The sequence below is a fragment of the Heloderma suspectum genome, chromosome 1 (genome assembly GCF_057233095.1).
Source record: "Heloderma suspectum isolate Gila_16-S chromosome 1, 16-S_ref, whole genome shotgun sequence".
NCBI classification, from domain to species: Eukaryota; Metazoa; Chordata; class Lepidosauria; order Squamata; family Helodermatidae; genus Heloderma; species Heloderma suspectum.
Window position 1 is genome coordinate 414,265,883 of NC_139458.1, and position 19,532 is coordinate 414,285,414.

Below are 19,532 nucleotides of genomic sequence, written 5' to 3' on the forward strand. Positions count from 1 at the left end.
CTCAAGGTGCTTTGCTTGCCAGGGGACCCAGAGTGCGCCGATGCAGCCACGCGCACCATTAAGCCTTTTGAATAGAGCCTTAGGAGGTGAATGGGTAATGCGCCAACACCAGTGCTTTACAACCCACTGTACAAGTAGTCCATCCATTGATCGTAGGCTGGCTTGCACCTACGAAGTACTTGGCCCTTTCATTTCGCCTCAGCATCTCTATGGTGTGCCTCCTTGGCGGGGCACGTGGAAACATGGGGAGGGACCCCAAATCCTGTGCTTTGTTGTGCTGCGTGCCAGACACCCGGCCGTCGCGTTCCTTCAGGTTCTCGCAGTTTGTCCTCCCTCCAGTTTCTGTCCTGGAGCTTGCCTTTTTGCCCCAAAGAAGCCAGTTCTGAGGCTGTTCCTCAGATGGATAGCCGCATAGCAATGCCTGGGCTCGTGTAGGCACGTAGAATTCCTCCCTGCACGAAATGGGAACCTCCACCGTGGGTCCGTGTCTCGCAGCGGTAGCTCAGCCCTTCCCCCTTTCCCGCAAAGGTGAGCGTCCCACCGTTGGCCAGCAGAGTGATCCTCCTGGAGAACATGAGTTGCTTCTGGCCTGTCATCCAGATCAAGATCAAGCGCTGCCAGCAGGTAGGAGGAGGCAGTGGAGGCGGGTGGCTCCGATGTCAGTGGGGCGGCGGATTTGCTCTGGCTCCCAGTCAGAACTCTGACAGAGCTCTCCAAGGTGCGAAGCTCTCTGGTTCCTGCCATAGGAGCCTTGTTCCTAGAGTGTCCTAGGCAGCTGGCAGGGGCCTCCCAATATTGCTTCCTAGGATGCCTCAGAGACATTCTAGGAATGAGGCTTCCATGGTGGAAACCATAGAGATGGCTCCTACAGTGTTTTTCCTGTTTTTCCCTCCCCGCTTTATTTGCCAGCGGCAGATCCTGGGGGGCCAGAGCCTGCCAGTCAAGGCTTGAGGATGGGGGGGGTCACTTGTGGCAGAGCACGCCTCATTGGGGAGGCCTGTGTCATTCACAGGGCGGCATCGACACGCGAGTGCGTGGCATCGAGGTGCTGGGCCCCAAGCCCACTTTCTGGCCCATCTTCAAAGAGCAGCTCTGCCGGCGCACGTTCCTCTTCTACACCACCAAGGCGCACGCCTGGTGCCAGGAAATCTCCGACGATCGGGCGCAGCTGCTGCAGCTCTTCAGCAGGTCCGGCCCTCCCCCGTCCTGTCCCCGGGGCGCTCTTAGGGAGGGCTTGGACGGGAAGGGCCTCGCCCGGGGCAGGGAGGGGCCTCGCCCAGAGCTTGTTCCCAGGGCACAAGCCGAGGCCGGCAGGGAGGCTCCCTGTTGTGGGGGGAGGGCCAAGATTCCCAGCCCCCACCCACTTCTCCTAAGAGAGGCACCCCCCCCCCAGGTTCATCTGTCTCCTGCACATTGTCCCGGCCCGCACGCTCCGCAGGCATGACTCGACCGGTCTGCCCGTACCCTTTGGGGCTACCCAGGCTGTGTGCAGGTCAGTAGCTCACGCCTCCGCCGTTGCAGGTTGAACCGGGCATTGCGCCACGAGCAGGTGTTTGCCGACCGCTTCCTGCCCGACGACGAGGCCGCCCAGGCCTTGGGCAAGACCTGCTGGGAGGCGCTGATCACCCCCTTGGTGCAGAGCATCACCTCTCCAGGTAGGGATCTCTGTCCTGCCAGGGCCCTGGGGTCCCGCCCAGCCATCCCGCCGGCTCCCCAGCAGCCTCCTCCACCCCTTCTTCTGCCTGGCCTTCCAGATCCCAGTGGCATCAGCCCCCTGTCGTGGCTCCTGAGCCAGTATCTGGAGAATCTGGAGGCAGCCCGGAGCGCCAGGAGCCGGGCCGCTGTCTTCAACTCCCGTGTCCGGCGGCTGAGCCACCTGCTGGTCCACGTGGACTCGAGCAGCCCAGAGCCTGAGGAGCTGAAGCCCCCCGCCAAGTCCGGTGAGTGCCTTCCATGGGGCAAAGGGGCAGGCCCTCCTTCCCAAGCCGAGGGCAGGAGGAGGCCTTTGCGGGGGGCCGTGGGCCGTCTGGGCGGAGCCGGAGCCCCTGTCGTCTCGGGGCCGGGCGGGTGGCATGCGAGTCTTGCTGGGGTGGGAAGGGCGACCAGCCGGTCAACTGGAGGCCAGTGCGGGGGACTCCGATGCCGCCGCTAGTGCCACGTGACCCTTGCTTTGCAGACGGGAAGAACAGCAAGAACAAGGAGCCGAGCGCGGGCGCCACTAAGGCCGCCGCGAGGAAGCCCAGCAGCGCCACGGGCATCACGCGGTGCTGGGAAGGTGTGGTCCAGCAGCAGGTAGGGGCGGCGGGGAGACGGGGCCAGCAGCAGGGTGGAGGAGCGCGGAGGAGCTCTCGCCCAGCTGTGCAAGCCCTCTGTGGCCAGGAGGGGCGGCTGCAGGGGGCGCCTTTCCCAGCAGCCCACCAGCTGTCCTGCTGCATGGTTCGTGCCTTTGGGGGTGGGGGGATGCTGCTGCTGCATATTCTTTTGCTGCCCAGCTGCCAAGGAGTCCTTGGGAGCCACCCCAGGAAGCTGCCTCCTCTCCGGCCAGGCCGTTGATCCATCTAGCCCAGTACCGTCGGCGCTGACTGGCCGTGGTTCCCCAGGATTCCAGGCAGGGGTTTCCCAGCCCTCCCTGGAGAGGCCCGGGATGGAGCCTTCTGCCAGCCAAGCAGGTGCTCTGCCACCGAGCCGCGGCCCCGCAGGAGCCCCGAGGCTGCAAGGAAGGGCTGGTGGCGGGATCGGGCTCTTGCGGGGGTCCTGGCTGTAAGCCAGGTGATGCGGGGGGGGGGGGGCTCTGATTTCTGAGCGAAGAGCCTAGCATGCACAGGCTCTCCCGGCTGCTTGCAAGGCCAAGAGGGTGAGACAGCACACTAAGCCAGGACATTGGAAGCAACCCCAGAGCGACAGCCAGCAGCCGTGAGACCTGTCTCGCAACCAGAGACCAGCCTTTGTGAGGCGCCGCGAAAGCCTCTCCTCGGGAGGAGGAGCTCCTGGAATTCCCCGCAGCTAACGGGGTGTGGGCATGTGCCTCTGTCGCCCGGCCCAGGTGAAGCGCTTCCTGGAGTCCTCGTGGCAGGCCCCGGACTTCGTGGAGCGCTACTGCAGCACCTACCTGCGCCTCCGCACAGCCATGGAGGAGCTCTTTGGCCAGCAGATCTCCTTCATGCGGGCCCTGTGCCACGGCTTCTCCGGGGGGCTGCTGCAGCTCTCCTTCCTGACGGCCATGCACGTGAGTGAGGGGAGGGCTGGTGGGGAGGGGCGGGCGTCGGCCCAGATCCTAGGCCGGGAGGAATGGCGCTGGCCTGGACCCTGACCCATCAGCCCACTCGCTGTCTCGGGCGTTCCCTAGCCCCTGGCCTCGCCACGGTGGCTCCAAAGATGCCATGCGTGGCTTTGTCCCGTGGTCCTGGGCTGCATCTCGATTCCAGCACAGAGCCCTTCACAGCCTCCCCACTCTGGGCTGCGCATATGGGTTCTGCCCCAGAGAAGCCAGCCCTGCTCCTTCCTTTCTGGAGGCTTGGAGGGAGGCCTTCCTTCCCTCTCCGGGAGCGTCTCCTCCTCCCTGGCTCATCCGGCACCTCCCGCGCTGTGGCCTCCAGGTGAGCGAGCAGTTTGCCCGCTACATCGACCTGTGGATCCAAGAGAGCTGGGCAGATTCGGGCAACGTGGAGACCCTGCAGCACCTGCAGCAGAGCCTGGAGCCCGTCCTCTTCCTGGCAGGCCTGGAGCTGGCCAACACCTTTGAGCACTTCTACCGGTGAGGCCTGGGGTGTGCAGGACCGGGGGGTGCAGGACTGGGGGGCGGGAGGAGGGGGGTTGCTCCTTCAGCCGGGCAAGAGGCCGGCCTCTGGCGGGATGTGTTTGGGCGGCTGGCGAACCGCATTCCTGACGCCCCGCCACGGGCGCCGTTGTCCCCGAGGATGCAAGCCCAGCCCCTGGGTTTCTCTCGGGGGCGGGGGTGGAAGCAGTCCAGACTCCTGGGTGTGGGCCAGGCAGGCCTCGATCTCCCGCAGGGACCGTGGGCGGGGGGAGGAAGGCGCCTGGCGCCTGATCTCCTGGCCGCCTCGCCTCTCCAGGTACTACCTGGGGGACCGGCTCCTGTCCCAGGGCAAGACGTGGCTGGAGAGCGCCGTGGTGGAGCACATCGGGCTGTGCTTCCCCAACCGGTTCCCGCAGCAGATGCTGAAGAACCTGAGTGACCTGGAGCAGCAGCAGCAGCAGTTCCACCTCTTCCAGCTGCAGCAGCTCGATAAGCACCTGCTCGAGCTCGATCAGCACGGGAAGCAGGAGGAGGAGGAGGGAGAGGTGAGCGGGGGGCTCGCCAGGGCCACGCCTCCCCTGTGAGAGCCCAGGAGGCCCCTGCAGCCGAGGCCTCTGCCCGCACGGGTCTCCTCCTTCCCCGGCGAGGCTGCCGGGGGCCTCGAAGCCGCAGGCCTGACGCGGGTCTGTTTCTCCCCCAGGGGGTGGAGGAGGAGCCATGCTGTCCCGAGGAGGAGGCAGAGGTGAAGGTGCTGGCCTTGTCTCCGTGTTGCTGGACCGTCTCTCCGCTCTGCTACCTGGAGGAGCCTGCCAGGTTTTTCCCGCCATCCCTCAGCCAGCACCTGGGCAGGTTTGCGGACTTCTACACCCAGAGTGAGTGTCGGGCTGTCCTTGAGCCCACGCCAGGTGGCGGGACGGTCCCTCCAGGCCTCAGGGCCTCCCTCGGGCTTAGCTGGGGGCCAGCAAGTCAGCACCACACCACCCAGAGCCTCTAAGCCCGGGGAGGGTCCACAGACTGGAGCCGAGGAGCATCGAACTTTCTGCAGAGACATGATGCAATAGTTCCAGGAGAGCTGTGCGTCTTTGGGCAGAACCTTGGCGGTTCGCTGCCTTTGGAAGAGCTGGCGAACTGTGGGAGTTGAGGGACCCTCTAGGCCGTTGAAGAGTGAGCCTCACACTTTGTCAGGGCAGCTCCAGCCCCATAATTTTGATACCCTGTCCCTGAGAAGGGAGAAGGCAGCCTTGCTAAGGGGTTGCGAATTAGCCCAGCCCCCTTTGACCTCTCTCTCCCTGCTCTGTGTGTGTGTGTGTGTGCGCGCGCGCGGAGAGAGAGAGGAGGGGGTCGCTCTCTTCTGTGATAGCTGCTGCCCTCTTACAAGGAAAGGATCTTATGCTGCCTAGAGTCAAGGGCCCAGGGATCTCCTTTGGCAGTCTTACCTCTGCATTTCCCCGTGACCATCCCCTTCATCTCTCGCAGGTCAGAGCCGCTTTGGACAGGAGCACACGAAGCCACGGCGTTTGCAGTGGACGTGGTTGGGCCACGCCGAGCTCGAGTACCAGGGCTGCATCCTGCACGTGTCCACCCTGCAGATGTACATCCTTCTGTGCTTCAACAGCACTGAGGTCCTGACAGCCTTGATTCTCACTTGCCCGGGCAGCCTGGCTCCCCGTGGCTCGTGGGATGGGGTAGCTTCCCTTGTAACAGTCACCCCCTGCATTTTGCACGACAGGGTCGAAAGTCCTGCAAGATGGAAACTGCTCTGTGCAGCTCCCAAGGATCAGTTGTGTGCTGGGCGCCGCCCTTGTGGAACGGGCTCTGGATGTGCTCTGGTGGAGGCAGTGCCTGTATTATGCGGATACATTCAGTTTGCCCGTTGCCATAAAGTTACGAAGTTTTGCCAATGGCTAGAGTGGGGGTGGTGGGAAGTGCAGGTGGGCGTTGGATCAGCAGTTTCTGTTTGCCAGCCTGTATTCAGCCAGGTAGCTTGCCTGAATCTCCTGAGATTTGGACTGTGGATGGCCTTTGGATCCTGTTGTCTGGTATTTTTCAGACACAGGCATTTGCTGCCCCCAATCGCAGAGTACGTGAGAGCCCAGGCTGACCAGTTCTGAGGCAGCCAGGATTACGTGAGAAGCGCGGTATCAGCTGCAGTTTGAAGCTCAAAGACATTGCTTCCTACTTGGTGGCCATAAATACCCCGTGCTCCTCTGTGACTCCTTTTCTCTCTGGGTCCTCAACTTGCTTCCCCCCCCCCTCTGTTGGTCCTAGGAGGTTTCTGTGGAGATGCTGTTGCAAGCCACAGGTCTCTCCCCTGTCCTCCTGAGTCATGCATTGAAACCTCTGACGAAGGAGAACGGGATCCTGGCCCAGAGTCAGAGTAAGTACGGCGGGACTTCCAGTTAGGGGACCTTGACCCAGCGCGGTGGGTGGGATTTCTGCTACTTCCGCTACTTCCATGGAGCACTTGCTGTGCCAGGTCTGCCGGCTTTGGGTGGCGAAGTTGAAGAGACCTTTCCCAGCCAGGCATCGCAAAGGGCAGCTTGTGCTGTGAGTTCAGAAAGGCTGAGATGCCTTCGCCGCGCTGAAGCCACATATCCTTTGGTTCTAGGCGTCGTGAGGCTGAATGAGGTGACGCCGTCCCAGGTGTCTGGCCAGCGCCAGTGGCTGTTGCCCAAGCAGACGTACCTGAATGTGGAAGAGAATGAGGGCAGCGCTCTGGAGAGGAAGAGGAGCATCATCTGCTGCCTCCTGATCCAGATCCTGAAAGAGGAGAAGGAGATACACATTGACAACTTGGTGTTCAGGGTAAGGCGTGCAGGGATCTGGCCTTGCAGCTCCATCCAGTTAACAACCAAACAGAATGTTAATTCCGTTCACTCTGCCTGCCTCTCCCAGGTGATGGATGCCTGCTGTAAACTGGAGCATGGGCCTGCCTCGAAGACCCTGCGCCTCTGCTGCAGCAGTGCCGATGTCCTCTCCTGTGTGCTGCACCTGGTCAACCAGGGCTCCATCCGGCGCCAGGAAGACCACCCGCAGTCCTTGGAGTACATCTCCACAGAGCTCCCTGCCCCAGCCCTGCCAAAAAACCAGCCGCAAGCAGCGTTTCAGACTGTGCAGATCAAAAAAGCGCCCAGCGCACCCTGCGTAGAAAAGAGACAGGCGTTCTCTACGTTTAGGTAGAACTGGCTGTAGGCCTACGGATTTGACTGTCCAGGCCTGTTTCCGTGTGTGGGACAGAGAGGGGCTGCCGCCCTTGCTCTTCAAGGTGCTGGTCTCTTATGAGCACAGCCGGCTGGGGAGATCTTGCTCTTCCTCCTGGCTTGCACATTGTGATTTTGGCAAGAAGCAAAGGGTGGTCCTGCAGCACTGCAACAGGCCCCCTTCTGAGAAAAGAAGCTGGCTGCATTGTCACAAGCAGCCATCTCCCGGAATGTGGATGTCTTGCTGAAACCAACCAGCTCCTGCTTCCATTGCCTGGCTGTAGTGCATCTGCTGGCCACAGTCCTCCTGAACTAGCAGCTGATAGGTTAGCAGCTGCCAGGGAATGTGACAAGTCTGGTTAGTAAGCCACCCCCGCCTTTCCTGAATGTCCAGATTAGCTTGTGCCTTTAAAAGCCAGGCACCTCTGAAAACGTCCTCTCCATAATATATACCTGCCTTATTTCCAAAGGGCTGAATTGCCCCAGAATCATGGCAATTTTCCCTTTCTTTACATGGGCTGCCTGATGGATGGTCCTCCCCCCTCCCTAGGAACACCATCTTTGATTAATGCCTCCGGCCTTAGGGGAAGAACACCTCCCACTTATTTGCAGGTTCATCCTGCTGCAGTTCAAGGATGGCATCTCATTTAGGTGAAACGGATCTCTTCTGGCCTTTTTTGTAACTCTCCCTAATTTCTTTAAAGTTTCCCTTCAGCCCCATTAGTAGTAGAGGGCTTCCTTAAGCATTCTTTATCATCAGCCTTGACTTTCCCTTTCCTTGTGTAGGAATCTAGTGCCAGGTGTGTGTGTTTTTAACCGCTTCTTGCCTAATAGTGCCATTTGGCAGGGATTGCCTGGAAGGAAGCTGGCACCTTTCCTTTTACAGAGCCTGAATCTGTAGCTGAGGATCAGAACCAGCTGCGTGGTATATGGAACTAGCTGCTCCCATCAGTTGTGTTCCTTAATTCTAAAAATGAGAACTAGACGCTTGTATTCTCTCTAAGCAGATGTAGCTCATGAGACAGTCTGTTCGTACAAGTGCACATGGGTGTTGTATTAGCAAAAACGTGCAAAGTGGAAGTTGGTGGAATCAGTGTTCTAGGGACCTATAGATCTCATTAAGCCAAGGGATGGTTGAGACCTCATTATCTGTACACTAAGGCAGTAGCACAACCCCCTTCCTCCTGGATGTTGGCTTGGCTTGTGCTAGATTCAAAAATGAGAGGGGTTATTCTACCTCATCAGTCCTTCTGCATGCTGCTCTACCCATAATTCCTTCCTTCTCCACTGCTTACCTTCAGTGCAACGGCCATCTCCCCACCACCTCAGTCCTTTCCAAAGCTGTTCCAAATTTGCAAACCTATCAATTGCTGAAGTCCAAATAAATAAAAGACAAATTTGGCTGGGATGCACAGCGTGGCTTCCTTGAACCACTGCAGGTAGAGTGGCCTACAGTTAGCATGAACCAGGTGACTTTCTCTCTGAAGCAGCTGTGCTTAAGACTTTCCAGCCACAAAGTTTGTGCCTGGGATGATAGCCTGGCAAACGCTGAGCTGCCAAGGAAGAGAAGAGGCTAAGTCCCAAAGGAAGTCCCGAGGGAGCCCAAGCCCGCTGGGATCATGCTGTAGTAGGCAGTGGGGACCCACATGGCGAGCAACTTCATGCCCACAAGTAGCAGTTAAGAGTGGGATGAGGTGTGGAGGATGGTTTTACTAGTTATATGCAAGGCAGGAGGAAGCCACCTGCATTTCCTTTTCACTCATCTTTACACACTCCTGTAGCCAAACATTTCAGCAGGCAGTCAAAGGACAGAGAAGATGCCATTCTTCAGCTAGGGAGAGGAACTACCGGAAGAGTGTAATCTCTGAAAAGAATTGCTTTGGAAGGCACATTTCAGCTGCTTAAGAATGGCTGGATCTGTACAAGCCAACAGTGGCTTCTGAAGCTGGATCCCACTTCCACTGAACGTTTCCTCTGCACACCTTTTGTTCTGGGCCGAGGGTGTACATCTCTCTGTTGCTAAACAATATGCCAAACTCAGCGCAGGACAGAGATCAAGTTTAATGGGAGGGAGTGCAAGTGGAGCCAGGGTGGGTACACACTTCAGTTCAAAAGCTCAGATGTTGGTCTCCTCACGGGAGATACTGTTTGCTTGTGAAGCACGCGTCTGTGTATAGCCTGTGCAAGAGATATGTTTGAGCTACCAGAGGGGGTTTTCGTTGCCTGCCTTTGACGCCAAAAAAACTGGGCGTACAGATCTGAACATGGAATCACTTTGCAAATTGGGCGACATAGTCCACCTCTATCTGCTCAAAGCTCAGGTAGCTTTAAAAGACACAGACAAGAAGAATGTAGAAACAAGTTACCAACCTCTGACGTGAGCTGCTCTATGTTTTCTACTGCATCCACATTCATGCGACAGGCATGGCTTTTTTGATACAACAGATGGGATCTGAAGAGCTTTCGCTCATGCAAGGGACTTGTGATGGCCTGTTGGGATTTCAGTTTATTTTTTTTATGTTTTGTTAAAACTGACCCCTCCATGACTGCTCTGGAAATGCCCCTCATTTTCTAAAGTAGTTTGCCGCAGGGCAGGGGGAAAGGCTTGTGCTTTAGGAAAACCAAGTCGAAAGACTACTTGCATTTGTAGGAGTTCCACAGTTCTTTGCACAAAGAAGAACTAGCTGAAACTTTAAACTGACTCACAACAAAATTGAGCTGACGCTCCCTAGTCACAATGGTACCAGCATTAATTTATTAAAATTAATCCAGAAAGCAACCTTACATTAAGTTTAACAAAAATAGAATCTTGTAAAAAATGGGGTTAACCCACCATCCCTGCTCTCCTAACCACGAGCAGCTGCGTCCGCCAGGCAGGCGCAATACCACAGTTTAGGTCTCTTGAGTTCGGTAGGAAACACTTTCAAGGCAGGGGAGGTTGGTTTGGCAGTTCTAGTGACGAGCTCCAGGAAGGCAGAGGAAGCCCTGGCCGTGGAGCTGGCGTGGCGGGTGGGGGAGAAGGGAAGGGGCATGTGTGAATCCAGCCAAGGAGGGACCAGTAGCTGCCACAGGAAGGCTACCGTTGGGACACCTTGCTGTGATTTCTGGCTCTCTCGTTCAACTTTAGTTCTGGCTCTTCTTCAACTCAAGTATGTTTTCTTTCTTTTTTTAAAGAAGGGGAATTTCTTCCTGCTGGCACATCTATTCCACCCGTCATTATGCCTGGCCATGCTGCTGCATCTCATACCTGTCAGCTGCCTCAATCTGATGCAGCACAACAGACCCACTGAACACAGCACAGCAAAGGCAGAACTCGGCCCAATTTGGGGATCGAAGGGCTGCCCTCAGACTGGTTCAGAGAAAGCGCTGGTTTAGGAGGGCTCCCTCCTACTGGCTACAAATGGAGTGTATTGACTTAGAAGCTGGTTTCAATGCAAGACAGCACCTTCCCCACAGAGTCCTCACTCAACAGGACAGACAGCAGAGCCCAGCCTGCTCGCCACCCGTGTGAGCGGTAAGTCTTGTGGTACTTTAACTGCCTGGCAGCATGGCACAGGCAAATAAAGCCAGCAGTGTGTACACATTGCTCAAGCACATCCGATGGGAAGAGGGCCTAGCCCCATCCCTCAAGGGACCTTTCTCCCCATCCCTTCCCTTGCTCCTTAGCAAGGCCTTTCCTGTTCTGTTCCACTCGTTTGAACTTCTCTAAAGGTAAAGGTAAAGGTGTCCCCAACCAGTCGTGTCCGACTCTAGGGTGTGGTGCTCATCCCTGTTTCTAAGCCGAAGAGCCAGCGCTGTCCGAAGACGCTTCCGTGGTCATGTGGCCGGCATGACTGAACACCGAGGTGCACGGAACGCTGTTACCTTTCCCGCTGAGGCGGTACCTATTTATCTACTTGCAATTTCTTGCTTTCGAACTGCTAGGTTGGCAGAAGCTGGGACTGAAGATGGGAGCTCACTCTGTCACGCAGCACTCGGGTCTCGAACTGCTGACATGCCGACCTTCCAGTCTGCAGTTCAGCGTCTTAACCACTAAGCCACTGTGGTCCCATACCTTCTCTACCTTTCCCTCAAAAGCTGGCCTGCTGTGCTTTAAAGGGGGAAAGAGCCGTTCTGTGATCCTTCCCTTTGCTCTGCTACAACAGAGCAACCCTTCCTGTTGATTTGTAGCAGATGCCGAGCCAAATGCTGCCCCGAACCCAGACAGTTGTGTGTCACTTCCCTATCTGGTGCCCACAGCTGATGAATGGGGTGGGGGTGGGGGGACCTAACTCATCCAGTATCTTCCTCGAGAACATCAGGGTGGTGTGAACTGCATGAAGCAGCTCGTACCACACCTGCTTCCCAGGAGCAGCGCCTGCTGCGAAATAAACACTGCACCTGTCTTTGTTGCCATCTCCGTACCTCTCACTTTATATACTCTGGTCTGCATATATTCCAAAGGCGTGAAAAGCGCAACAGTGCCAGGGAGGGGCTGGAGAGGAGAGAGGGGAAAGCTGCTTCATGTTAAAAAGACAACAAGGTACCAAGATCCCAGTAGCCCTCAGTGAATGCTGAGAGAGGGCAAGAGTGGCACTTGTGGGCAGAGGTCCAGCTTGCCCAGAATGCTACTGGGTGAGCCTGGCTGAGCAACCCTAGGAGGAGGGCATTAACACACATTTTTTCCTACTAGAGTTTTACAAGGTAGCAGCCGCATGTCAAAGAGAACTTGCCTTCGCCTTTCTTGCCCAAGCCAGCCAGGCAAGGCATGGAAGGGAACTGAGTCCCAGCTGCTGCCACAAACTGAAAGCCAGTGGGGGTGGGGGTGTACGTATCCCCTCGGCCTCTTTCATACCTGACCCCACTTGAATGGAGAAGACTGGCCTGGCATTCTACTCCCGAGAGTGCAGGTTGAGAAGCCGCGTGTATGTTCCTTCCATTTCCTAGGACCCAAGTTCACGTTAAACTAAAAAATTCATGGGTGAGACGTAAAGCAAATCGCGATGCTCCTTGTACAGAACACATGGAGCAAGCAGAGCCCTGGCCAGATTTGGACTCTAGCACCGGGCAGTCGGTCAGTCTTCAGAAGCAAAGGAGCTGGAAACTCCCTCCTCTGTTCTGTCTGGCACGGCCCCAGGCCTTCTGGGCTGCCTGGTTCTTATCACGCGCTCTTTGTGTAGCCAAAGATGCCAATTGGGAAATGCTTGACGTGTGTCGGCCACTGTGCAGCCAGCTGGAAAAACTTCACGTCGTTCCATTCCACGCCATCGATACAAACTGCAAGAAAGATGACAGACAGACAGAAGGCAGAAGGAAGCGGTCTGAGCATCTAACTGGATTTCCAGGGGAAAGGCGAAAGAAGAGTACTGTGATGTAAAACAAAACCTTTTCAACCTGTGGGCACATTCGGCCATTTGAGAAACTGTTGTGGTCACCACCACAAAATGGCTGCCATGGGAAGCTCAGCTAGCCACAAAGGACAAGGAACCTGCCCCAAAGTCTGTGTACAAGGCAAAGGTGGGGGCTCAGCCACAACTCACTAAACAACTCCTTTGAACCCACAGTTTTTTTAGTGCTAACAGAAACCTATTTTACAGAAGGCAAACTTTCTTTCCCGCCCCACTACTCTGCCCTGCCAGCCAGCTCATTAACTCTTATCTCTTTTTCTCTCTCACTCTGGATCACCACCCATAGATGCACGCATGCGCGCTCTGTGTCACACAGACACGCACGCATGCACTCTCTGTCTCTCACCTTCATTTCCTAAGAATGTCTCTGAACCCCATCATGTAGCCCAGAGACATTCATGGGGAATGAAGACGGCAACAGCTGGGGGCACCTTGGTGGGTACCGAGAAAAGTGTTTGTGAATACAATGTTGCTGACCCCTGATGTAAAAGGGTTCTCATGTGGTGATGACGGTATTTAGGGTAAACCCAGGCTGTTTCGTAGAGCACTGGAGGACTCATTTGGGAAGCCATGCAGCAACTTAACCAAGGGGAAGGGTGTGGGCTGGCCCACTTACCACGCAGCATGGTGTTCTGGTGCTTGGCCGTGCAGATCAGGCGTGTGATCCCCTCAATCACTTGGCTCTTTGGCTCCAGGTCCTTATCTTTAGGTTTCTTACTCAGGAACATCACTGCCAAGGACAACGATAAGAGACTCAACAGCGGCACATGCAGTGATATCCTATCTGTGCCTGAGCCAGTGCTGGGAAGCATTCTGGCCCATGCCAAGGGTAGGCTAGAAATCTGGCCATGAGCAAAGCTTGAATGGGCTGATAAAAGAGCCTGGACATTGCTGATGGCTACCTTTCTTGTTCTTCTCCTTGGTGACCACAGTCATGGCCATGGTGTTGGGTGGGGTCAGCTCCCCGAGGCCAGGGATGCGGCTGACTTGGAGGGAGCGGAAATTGCTTTTCAGGGTGTTCTTGATGCCTGTTTCCCGCTTCTCGGCCTCTTTTCTCTTCTCTGGGCACTGAGCGGTCCAGTAATCTACTTGCAGACCCATTACTTCCACACCAGGGCTCAAATTGCTGGGGGCAAAGAGAAAACTCAGTTACAGCTAAAAGACTCTGAGCAATCAGCAGAATCATGGAATGCAGCACATGCTGGACTGTATCACTTCTGCCTGTAAGGCGGGTGCACAACGTATGGCCCGCCTGCCATATGTGGCACCCTGAAATGATTTCTGAGAAGACAAAATGGCTCTCCATAGCAGCTATGGAGTGCTGAACAGACACATTTAGCTTGCAGGCAAGATAAATTCGCCTGTTTTAGCGCTACCGAGCAGTTTGCTGTAACACAGTGGCAGCAAGCCAAGCTATTTTTCATGCCCCGCCCCCCGGTGTGGCCCATGGGGGGTTCCGGGAGATGAAAATGGCCTCTGGACCTCCCGCAGCTGCGCCTGTTGTAGGTGGAACAGGGGTCACATTTTAGAATGCTCCCAATATAGAAAGCCTCCTGGATACAGGACACTAGAATTTCAAAGAGAAGGGTTTTTAGCCTTCTCTCCAACATACTAGGTTTTGCTATGGTTTATTTTTGTTAAATGCAGGGAATTTTTAATCTGAGGAAAACAGCCAAACATGTGCCTCCCCCCTCCCCTTGCAGACTGAGGTGGTACAGTCTGGCTCTCACATTGGCTTGTCTGCTGCTACTTTCTGAGCACCTGCTCCAAGCCCCACTGTGACTGTAGCCAGCCTCCTTCATCCACCCCATTCCCACAAGAGCCTCCAGAAGGGTGGACTGGTTTAAATCGAGGGGACTGAAATCACTGATTAAAATCAGCGAGGAAAAAAAGTTGATTTAAATCAAGTTTCCCATTGAAATGTTTTCATGTATTTCCTGAACAGTGGTGCAAAGCTGACCACTAAACCATGTTAATTTGCAACTAAGTAAGAGTATTATTTACACTCCTTCATTCTTACAAGCAGGCTTTGCATCTCTTTGTCTCAATATGCTTTTCTTTTTTACCTTTATAGGGAATGCCTTTAAAATATTCCCATATAGGTTCTTATGACCAGCACCCATGACAGTTGAGGTTAATCGCACAATCCTATGCATGTCTACTCAGAATTCAGTTTCACTTAGTTCAATGGGGCTTACTCCCAGGCAAAAGGTTATACGATTGCATGGGAATCGTATGGGAATACAGGAAGATGCACAGTGGACAATTTTGTTTTCTTTTTTTCTTTCTAGTATTTATATTTGAGAAATGATCAGATGGGTTCTTCATCTCAATAGAAAATCCTGCTTAATCTAGTGACCTGGTTCGCATGTAACGAAAACCCACAGTATGGACTGAGTATGGGTTGTCATTGAACCTTGGGTGGTTGTTGAATCATGGGTTGTTGTTGCATGCAAACCCTGCACTATGGTTTTACTATGGGTTGTTATCGACATACAACTCAGAGTTCACAACTCGACAACAAACCATGGGTTCTCTTCCTGGGTTGTTTGTGGTTAACAATCCATAGTTAAACCATAGTGCAGGTCCGCATGTAACAAGAACCCATGATTCAACAAGAACCCATTATTCAACCCATACTCTGGGTATCATTATATGAGAACCAGGCCAGCATATCTGGTAGAGGTGTTGATTTGATTTAGAGATTCACTGTATGGCTAACATGCTTATAGCCAGATTATTTAATGTTAACCTAGTTATTTAAGAGAAATTTGGTATTTTTATATATATATATATATATATATTTCCTATTTACATTTTTATAAATCCAATTTTGCTGTGTGTGGTTTTTTAAATACGTCATCTATTTTTATCCACTGTCTTTCTGTCCTAACTCCTTTGCCTTGCTTTGCCCAGCTCCACCACCACATAAGCACAGCAACACTCCTATCCAGCCGGTGTCTACACTTGTGACATTAGTCAGAGCAACAGAAACTGAAAGCCCAGAACTCTCGAGAAGCAAGAGCTGGCAGTTAGGCTGGACAGAGCCGTTGTCATGAGATGTAAAACTAAAATCACAGAATCATAGAATAGTAGGGTTGGAAGGGGCCTACAAGGCCATCAAGTCCAACCCCCTGCTCAGTGCAGGAATCCAAGTCAGAGCATCCCTGACAGATGGCTGTCCAGCCTCGTCTTGAATGCCTCCAGTGTGGGAGAGCCCACCACCTCCCTAGGTAATTGGTTCCATTGTCTAATGGAATGTAAATGAATGTAAATGTAAATGAATGCCCATGTTTGATTGGTAGGGAATTTAATGTTTGTGGGGGTGACAGAGACACTAATTCTCTTTTGTAGGTGTAGGTTTAGCATATTTATGATGATATTTAATTGTAACTGTGTCACTTTTTAAATGAGAGAATAATTTCGTATTTTATTTGATTTTTTAAAATTCAGATTTACATTTTTAAAAACATTTTTTTCTTTTTTAAAAAAATAATTGATTTCTATCTATTCTGGCCTCCAGCCATGGAGCAGTCTTAGTCATAGTAACACTTTGACCACCATGTCTAGCTGTGCCCAATCCATGCACAGATGTTGCTGTTGTGTTTTCCAAGCAGAGGATCCCACACCTTCTGGCACTCCCCTCCGGCTCTCCTGTAGAGAGCATCCCACAGCACAGCAGGGCCAACTGCGATCCTTTACCTCTTATGTTTTCTTCCTACACTGTGGGAACTTAACTGGTCAAATACCCACATACTATTTCCATCTGCCTTCTCCTACCGTTGCCCTTGTACTCAACATGGAGGAATGTTCTCCTCTAAGGGTGATATAAACCAGGAACTCATTCGCTGCCCAGCTGTTAGTACTCTAGATCAGAATCCCCATCTCGTGGCACTGATACCGCCGAAAGGTGCTTACCCGGCTCCCGAGAGCCCACTGCTTACAGACGGAGAGGGCGGAGGGGTACCCACGGCATCCTTGGTGTAGGGGATCCCTCCACCAGATGGTGAAGATGAGCTTAGCAGCGAGGTGGTACAGATGGTGGCATCATCAGAATCAACTAAGGAAAGAAAAAGAAGTCCTGGTTGTAACAGAGGGGTTCTTGCCTGCTAGCAGTGGCTGTCGTGGGCCCACATGGACTACCAACTGCTGTCCGGCTCTTGCTTTACCATACTGGTTTGTGAAGTGAGCCTCTCGGGGAGGGCCGCTCACTCTTGCCAGGGGAAGCATGAGCTCCGCCTTTTAAGTCTTCCCAGAATTGACTGGTTCAGGCAATGGAGTGTGCCAGCCAATTCTCCTTTAACAGAGCAGCACCCCTTGTGTTGGCTGAGACTGCAGGGAGTTCATCTTTCCCCCCAAGCCGGGGTGTCTGTCTGTGGTGGGTCTGCCTGTGCAGCCCAGTCGGTGCAGTCTGATGGGTCTCCAGTGCTGCAAAAGCATGTGAAGGGCCTGCACGTGGCACTTCTCTATTATCTTCTGTCCACTTGCCCCTGAGCTGCCAAAGGAGCGACGGCTGTTATGTACACCCTTTCCTCAGTCTATATAGGTTGGATCATGCCAACAACATGGGGGATGTTTTGTAAGCAAATAGTCCAGTGCTGTGTTTTAAGACTGTGATTGTTTGTTTGACTGTTTCACCTCAGGAGGTTCAAACAGTGGTTTCCCAACATTCAGTATCGCAAATTATGAATAACTTTGGGCCCGTTGTGGCATTTTATCATTCGTCCATCCATTCGTTTTGCAACTTGTACATCGTTTGCTTTCACAAAGCCGGGACTCAGTGACTTATCCATCTTGGGAAGTTCACAGTTGGGAGAAGGCAGGTTAGCCTGTCTGGCCCCAGTACTCTGCCCCCGCCCCTGCCCCCACATCCACTGGTGCATCAGAGTTTGGTCTGTGTTGGGTCACTGGAAGACATAAGGGTGGGGTGGGGGGACAACATCAACCTGCAGAAGCCTGCAGGCCCAACTCTGCTGCTGTCGAAGTCTGCTTCTCACCCGAGGTGTTGAAGGATTGCTCCACAAGTCCCACCTTCACCACCTGCCAGGGCACATGGGAGGAAAAAACACCGCACTCAGCACCACAAGAGTTGCCAAGAGCCAACTTTCAACCACCTCATCATGCCCGGCCCCCACACCAAATTGCAGTTACATCTCTAAATACTGGCTTTCTGCAAGGCAACCCCCCTTCAGCCTCCCCTTGCAGGGGTTTCACAGGGGAAGGTAATAAGGGGAAAGGAAGGTGCCAGGATTTCTCTTGTAGTTACTGGCTGTCCCATCCCAACAACACTCACCCCGACAAACGGTACAAATTTCTGGCAGGAATCCTCGTCTGGGCTGTAAAACAAAACAGAGACAAATTACAAGTGGCAAGGCCCCTCTGCCTGTGGCAACGGCAAAGTGTAGCTCATGTCCCCAGCTTTATCTCCCATCCTCCTTTGCTGGTCACATCACCAACAGCGTCCTGAACTGCACGGGAATAGCTCTGCCCTATCGTTTGACCCAAGCAGAACAGCCAGGCTTTTGGTGGTGGTGTTGCTGCTGGGTCCGGGTTAGCAAAAGCCTGACATTCTAAACAAGCAACTATCACAGAGCCAAGCAATGGTGTCTCTTTCTCGGGGTGGGGGACAGGGGGACTGGGGGCAGGGGAGAAAGTAGGATAGATCCCTCTGCTCCACAAAGCATAGCAACCTCCCCAGCAACCAACCCAGGATCACACTGTGGGAAAGTTGTGGAGCGGGGGGGGGGGGGGCAAAGGGGCAGATGCAGAAGAGGCTCAAAAGGAAGGAGGGGGTTCTCTTCACCCCCACTATTTCCACACTGGGGATTTGACACATGCAGCTAGGAACAGCCAGCAGCCCTTGCCTCACACAAGGCAGACAGGGGAGGAATCGGTTCTGGACGGACACAGAGGATAAAAGGCAACACTGCAGCAAGCCACAGTCCAATACCTGATATAAAAATCAAAATAGAGGCTTCTTTTCCTTGAATGCCAAAAACCAAGAAGAGGGAGAGGCATAATCACTGCTGGAACACAAGCCATTAAGATACTGGCGCTTGGAGACAACACAGAGTGCCCACCTCGCCCAACAAGGCCGGGGCAAGCAATGCCACTGCCCTCAGCATGGGAGTGACAGCGCACGTGCTGGCCTGGGCGAACGTGGCTCTGGCAGTGGGACATCCCCTCCCAAGAACATGGCTGTGCCTAAGTTTGCATAGAGGAGGGCTCCAGAACCCATCAACAGGGATCAGGCCTGTTCTGGACGCATCCAAGCACCAGCTTCCTGTAGTTCCTGGTTCTGTACTTGTGAACCAAGCCACAAGTTATTTACGTGTCTGACATTTATATGCCATCCAGGGTAGCTTGCGGAAGCAGGGAAAGGGGGTGCTCTGCAAAATGCATGTACCAGCACTGGCTCCAGATTGGGCGGGGGGAAGCTTGGACACAAAACCCTCAGTGGCCCAGCTCCTCCTTGCCGCTGTCCATTTACTTGCCCTCTTCCACATGGGCCACCCACAGGGAGAAAAAGAGGTGAGTGGAGGCTGTTGCTGCTGCTCCTTGCTCCTGCCACTGCTCCCTCCCCTCTCCGGGTGGGTGAGCAGGCAGCGATAAGCCAGGAGGAGCAGCAGGGCCAGTGGGGGAGAGAAAGCCCCAGAAGAGACGAGGTGAGGGGGGCAGAAGCGTGGGAAGGGACAGCACGAAACTAGCGACACAAAAGAAGAGCCAGAAGCTCTTATGGGTGAGGAACCTCCAGAAGTTGGATTCTAATTCCCAACCGCCCCAGCCAGCATGGTCAGTGGGCAGGGAGTATGGGAACTGTAGTCCAGTAACATCTGGAGAGCCACAGCTTCCCCATCCCTGTCTTAAGTACTGGAATATGTGTGGGCGTGTGCATGCGTATTTGCATCATTCCACCAAATCCAGTTGCCTAAACCGAATTAAGTGGAATGATTCTGTAAATAAACACATCCTTTCAAGGCCTGGAAGAACCCTTGCTCCTCTTTTGTTGCTGGCAGACAAGAAAGGGCCTGGATCACTACAGGCGATCCGCAATCCAACCCCCGGCGCCGGCCCTTTCCTTTTTGCTGTGCTGCTCTGCTGAAGCGCCAGCAGACTCGGCAGCCTTCGCTGACATGGCAGCGACGCATGAGGATGACTAAATTGGCACCAGAGCAGGTGCAGTGCTTG

The 19,532-nt window shown here is 54.2% G+C and overlaps 2 protein-coding genes across 8 annotated transcripts in view; one reads left to right on the plus strand and one right to left on the minus strand.

Moving 5' to 3' along the window:
* Window positions 1–15,175, plus strand: part of LOC146360179 (cullin-9-like) — a 38,259-nt gene extending 23,084 nt beyond the window's left edge. For 4 of the 6 annotated variants that reach the window (XM_084829032.1, XM_084829031.1, XM_084829033.1 and 1 more), the window contains exons 18-29: window positions 529–624; window positions 1,013–1,188; window positions 1,522–1,655; window positions 1,755–1,940; window positions 2,177–2,292; window positions 3,044–3,226; window positions 3,597–3,754; window positions 4,074–4,302; window positions 4,458–4,629; window positions 5,234–5,379; window positions 6,026–6,134; window positions 6,366–15,175. In XM_084829032.1, coding sequence (XP_084685158.1) covers window positions 529–624; window positions 1,013–1,188; window positions 1,522–1,655; window positions 1,755–1,940; window positions 2,177–2,292; window positions 3,044–3,226; window positions 3,597–3,754; window positions 4,074–4,302; window positions 4,458–4,629; window positions 5,234–5,379; window positions 6,026–6,134; window positions 6,366–6,937 — 2,277 coding nt within the window. In that variant the 3' untranslated portion in view covers window positions 6,938–15,175. The remainder of the gene's footprint in view (window positions 1–528; window positions 625–1,012; window positions 1,189–1,521; window positions 1,656–1,754; window positions 1,941–2,176; window positions 2,293–3,043; window positions 3,227–3,596; window positions 3,755–4,073; window positions 4,303–4,457; window positions 4,630–5,233; window positions 5,380–6,025; window positions 6,135–6,365) is intronic. The other 2 variants (XM_084829034.1, XM_084829036.1) reach the window with 1 other exon arrangement.
* LOC146360180 (phosphofurin acidic cluster sorting protein 2-like) overlaps window positions 376–19,532 on the minus strand; it is a 215,882-nt gene continuing 196,725 nt past the window's right edge. The window contains exons 19-24 of one of the 2 annotated variants that reach the window (XM_084829040.1): window positions 17,638–17,680; window positions 17,342–17,384; window positions 16,263–16,404; window positions 13,247–13,470; window positions 12,961–13,074; window positions 376–12,213 (exon numbers count right to left, since the gene is read on the minus strand). In XM_084829040.1, the coding sequence (XP_084685166.1) occupies window positions 12,098–12,213; window positions 12,961–13,074; window positions 13,247–13,470; window positions 16,263–16,404; window positions 17,342–17,384; window positions 17,638–17,680 (682 nt within the window). In that variant the 3' untranslated portion in view covers window positions 376–12,097. Of the gene's footprint in view, window positions 13,075–13,246; window positions 13,471–16,262; window positions 16,405–17,341; window positions 17,385–17,637; window positions 17,681–19,532 lie in introns of both variants that reach the window. The other variant, XM_084829039.1, reaches the window with a different exon arrangement.